The following is a 5,148-nucleotide window of genomic DNA, read 5'->3' as shown; positions in this document are numbered from 1 at the left end:
TCATTGATGGGACATCATTCTGACGAACTCTGCAGGGACAACGGAAAGTTTAATGAGTAAATACACAAAGAGTCAAATCTTTTTTAAACCTGATAATACATTTATGTTATATACCTTCAAAGTCTACGGTGCCGTCTCCGTTGTCGTCCGCTTCTTTCACGATGGCGTCTATCTCTCTCCGACTCATGTGCTCGCCCATCAGCTTGGTCATGGCGGACCGCAGCTCTTCTGTTGTGATCTCTCCATCGCCATCTATGTCAAACTAAACAGAGAGACAGAGGAACACTTGAAAGAATATACCAGTATGTTGTTTTTATTTGTCGTGAAGCTGCAGGATGGAGGAGTTCCTTCTCTCTCACCTCCTTAAAGGCGTCTTTAAGCTCCTTCATGCCAATCATCCCAGCCGTCTCCGCCAGCAGCTTCGGAGTCATCAGTTCCACAAAGTCTTCAAAGTCCACTCTGCCACCAACTATTGGAAAAAAAATAACAATAATAATATTGAAGTTTCAGGAATTAAGAAACATCTCTCAGTTGCATTTAAAGATGAGCGAGGACTTACGGTTCATGTTGATGTTTTGGCTCAGCTCAATCAGCTCCATCTCCGTGGGCATGTAACCCATCGTCCTCATCAGGTTCCCCAGGTCCTTACAGCTGATCAGCCCGTCCTTGTCTTTATCGAACTCGTTGAACGCATCACGCAGTTCTGCAACAATACAACAAAACCCTGAGTCGGGTAAACAGTCTGCTAAAGGGCAAAACATACAATTACATTTTGAGAATTTAACTTACCATCGATCTCATCATCAGCCAGTGTTCTTGCCTGCATAAGAGAAACGATTTTTGGTTATTTGAAAAACACAGAAAGAAAATGGCCAACCAACAATCCAATCAACAAAATGGATCTTTTTATTTATCTCAAAAGGTATTAAAGAGATTAAACAGTGTTTTTTTTTTTTAAAGCCATGGATTTGAGTGATTATGCCCATATTGGCAGGTCGGGCTTCATATCGGCCAGTAGCATCACTGGCATGCAACATCATTTTGAGTTATATCACTTTTCAAAGCAAACATCAGCACAAAATCATCAAAAATGTGAAAAGGTTGTAAACGTTGTACTTACAAGATTTTTCCCTCCACGCAAGAACACGCACGCTGCCCCTAAACTCATTTCTGGAAGAGGAAACATAGAGAGTGAAGTGTTATTTAGAAAGGTTATGAAACCAGTGACCCTCCCTCTGCAATACAGATGGGATGTGGAGTTCGTCAAAGCCAGAAAGTCAGGATTAAGACAGATTGGACAGTCTGTGCTGCCTCTGAGGGATTAAACTATATGTACTCTGTCTGGACTCGCTCCCTTTGTGTATGTGTGTGGGTATGTATGTGTGTGACTTCATTTTCTGACGTTGTCAAAAGTCAAAAGTATTCTAATAGCAGGAGAAATTGTACATTTGGACGCAAACACTAAAGTAATTTGGTAATTTCTTTCCAAATTGACTCTCTTCTGCAGTAATATGAAGTGATCAGTTATCAGCCATATACAGAACATGTCATTGTCATCATTATCTTTGAAAGTTTCCAACAATTTCATTACGAAAGGAGGGATAAAATCTGAAATAAGTGTCTCGGTGTTGTGGTTTTTTCGTGCTTACCGGCCTTAGGTGGTTTCTTCTCTTCAGCCGATCGCATCATAGACGAGCCCTGAAGTGGACTCTCGGGAGCTGCTCTGCACAGCCCTTCTCTCTGAGTCTTTATCTTCTTCTCTGTATCCGTCCTGTTCAACCACACCTGCCTCTCAGTGTGTGGTGACCCTGTGTGACCAGCCTGCAGGGATGCTGTGAGGTTGCATGAGAGGAGGAGTGGCTGCCTCCAGGGTTGTATACCCACTGCGGGGGGGAGGAGTCAGACATGTGGGACAGGATGACAGTGAGTTCATGTAAGAGCTAAAGAGATGCAGACCTGGTTTCCTGCTGACATCACAGTGTATGGAAATATCAGTTTATAGTTTGGGGGTTACAGTTGCTTATTTACTGTAAATAAATTATAGTATAGTACTATTGGTTTTTACAGTTACATTTATTATAGAATAAAAACACTGCAACTCTTTACTTTTCTTTATTGATAAATCTGTCAGTTAATTTAGCTGTTAATCACTTAATGTCCAAAGTCAATAAATAAAAAGACAATCATAAACACAACATGACACAACATAAAAAGTACAACATGTAAGAGATAAACCTGTCCATACATATCATTAATTAAAATGTAAAAATCACAATTATACGTATACATTTTTATTCCATTCAAAAAAGTCTGTTTTTTGTGTTTGTTAGTTGCATTTTCTTGAGGCATTTGTCTCTGAAGTTAATTTTTGATACTTTTGAAACGTCGTAGAACAACTGAGTTCCCAGCAGAGTCGATGGTTATCAGTGTTCGTTTTGATGACAAAATCTTTTGCTTTATGTTTTTGCTTTGCTTAACAAACAGCCAACTACTGAAAATTACAGGTGTAGTTTCTGCTGCAGCAGTTTTTATTTTTGGATCGGGACTCGCATCGCAATTTCTGCAGGGTCAGCCTGAGTCATCAGCTTTGTTTCTCACTTTTATACACAATGATGAAATGTTAAAGCTGGACTATCTTTTTATATTTTACACAGGTGTAAATCCCAGGCTTTAATTTTTCTAATAGAAAACATGTGACAGTGACAATTGAATTGAGGCTTATTTTAATCCTCAGTCCATCGTTTTCAAAGACGTGGGAACACACGGGAACCACAGGCGGATTCCAGCCAATGTCACCCTGTGGGATAATATGAATTATTGTATTGGTTACATTTGCGTGAAAAACGGATTATTAATTCCATGAAATACCCTGATGATAATGTCCAGGATTAATGCCTCAAGGATAATCTTGGCTTCCTACAGCAAAAATGCAAATGTTAAGTAAGACTTAACAAGCTGAGCTGAAACACTTCAGCGCTGCAGGTCTTCACAGTTTGTGTCCTCTGCTCTGACCTCTCCCCTCTCTCTGCATCCTTATTATGTAAATTCATCAAAAATCTCTTTGCATAAGACCAATAATCCTCTGGGATGTGCAACAGGCGCTAGGAATGATTTCATTTCTCCCCCCCCCCCCTTATCTTTGGTGGGCCAGCTGAAAGGTTATGCAAAGCCACAACCACATCTGTTGAAAGATGTCTGTGCAGAGTATGAATGGAAACTGCAGAAGAGGAGGAGGAGGAGGAGGAGGAGGAGGAGGAGGAGGAGGAGGAGGAGGAGGAGGAGGAGGAGGAGGAGGAGGAGGAGGAGGAGGAGGAGGAGGAGGAGGAGGAGGAGGAGAAGGAGGAGGAGGAGGAGGAGGAGGAGGAAGAGGACGGAGACTAAGAGGTTTAGGGATGTATGTTGTTTTTTTCGGGGAGAATGGGAGAAATTAAGAAGGTTTAAGAAACGTTATGAAAGCACTGGAGATTTCAGGAAACCAGTTGTGGAGATCAGAAGTTTGACCCCTCAACATTCTGCATTGTTGAATAACTTTAAGCTGTAGTGGATGAAGAATGAATGTGTCTATTTCTGACGTTTCATTGCCTGAAGACTGGTGCCAGTTTTATTTTAACAGGCACAGGGAAAAAGTACAAATGGAAACTGTTTGTTCTTAATGTGGGGTTAGCGTATGTGCTGTGTCAGCTAAAAATGCACCATACAGAGATTATACTGAGTGGATTACAGATGCGGAGGCTGGGATCAAAAAGAGCCATATGTGTGATTGTGATTATGTGTGTCTGTGTGTGCAGAGCAAGTTTGACACCAAATAAACCAGACAGAAGAAAATTAGGTAATTGGTCATTGCATTATTTTGATTAAATGTGATACTTTATTACGGATTGATCTACTCAACGGAATAAATCTGTCATAATACCTCCAGCCCAACCAACTCCGACAGTTCTCCAGTCTATTTTGACTCATTAAAATACATCTAATATAGATATAAAACACACAGCGGCGTTTATAAGCCATATTGGAACATTTACTTTTGATTCCTTATACGTATACTTTGCTGGTAATATGTCATATCTATATTTTACTCAGACTATGATTTGATTTGATGAACCTTTAATTCTTGCTTTTACTGCTTTTACTCAAATACAGAACCTGAAACAAAGACTATGCACTGTTATAATAATTAAAGAAAAATATGTGATATAATAATGATAGATAGATAGATAGATAGATTACTTTATTCATCCCCGAAGGGAAATTAAGTCGTCATAGCAGCCAGTATATTTGAATACAATAAAATACAATACAATAGAATAAAATGAAAAATGTTGAGGTAAAAAGAATAAAAACAGAAACACAAGATAAATAGGTAGATAAGGTGCAGTGGCAAGATGATGGTAATAGTACTGATGATATGATGGTAATGTTTTTGTTACACAGTATATAAAAATAGTACAATATATATAGTATATAATATAACATAATATATATTTATATATGATAGTAATAATTATACCAATATAAAAGCAGTATATAGTAATAATGGCAGCAGCAACAGTATATATAATAATAATAGTAAATATAATAAGAATAGTAATAACATGTACACATGTATAAATATGTGTATATAGACTTATATATACAAGAATATACAGAGAGTATGATATAATATGATATGATATATAGTAGAGGTATAAATATAAGTATTTGACTATACAATAGATAATATATATACTATGAGTGTAAGAATATGTAGACAGAGTGTGCAAAAGACAATATTATTGTATAAAATGATATATAATATCAATATGGTTTATATTCACACATATCACAAATTATGTGAAGTAAGTGTTCCAGTATATGGAGCGGAGTGTTGTACAGGGTACACAGTGCTAGGAGACAGGTCTATTTAGTGCAGTTCTGTGATGGTGGCTCTGACAGAGGTAGATTAGTTGTACAGTCTTATTGCGGTTGTGATAATATATTAGCAACACTTTAATCATTAAACTATAAATGTATCGATTTAAAATATTTATCAAATAAAAATGATTTTTTGTTATATTAATACTGTCTCTCCTCAGCCACACGGTGACACTGTTCCGCCTCTCCTGCTTTAGAACCGTCGAAGAAGAGCACTTCCGTTTTCCTCTCGGC

General features: G+C 38.0%; 1 protein-coding gene across 1 annotated transcript; it reads right to left on the bottom strand.

Moving 5' to 3' along the window:
* cabp5a (calcium binding protein 5a) lies at positions 1–1,689 on the bottom strand. The gene is made up of 7 exons (XM_061095253.1): positions 1,650–1,689; positions 1,121–1,170; positions 790–820; positions 560–703; positions 360–469; positions 115–262; positions 1–29 (listed from the first exon to the last, which is right to left on the bottom strand). The coding sequence occupies exons 1-7, from the start codon at positions 1,687–1,689 to the stop codon at positions 1–3; spliced, it is 552 nt and encodes a 183-aa protein (XP_060951236.1).
* Between the last annotated feature and the right edge of the window lie 3,459 nt (positions 1,690–5,148).

This window comes from Limanda limanda, chromosome 21, assembly GCF_963576545.1.
Source record: "Limanda limanda chromosome 21, fLimLim1.1, whole genome shotgun sequence".
Classification (NCBI taxonomy): Eukaryota; Metazoa; Chordata; class Actinopteri; order Pleuronectiformes; family Pleuronectidae; genus Limanda; species Limanda limanda.
The sequence above is the reverse complement of the archived record's forward strand: the minus strand, read 5'-3'. Positions and strand labels throughout refer to the sequence as shown.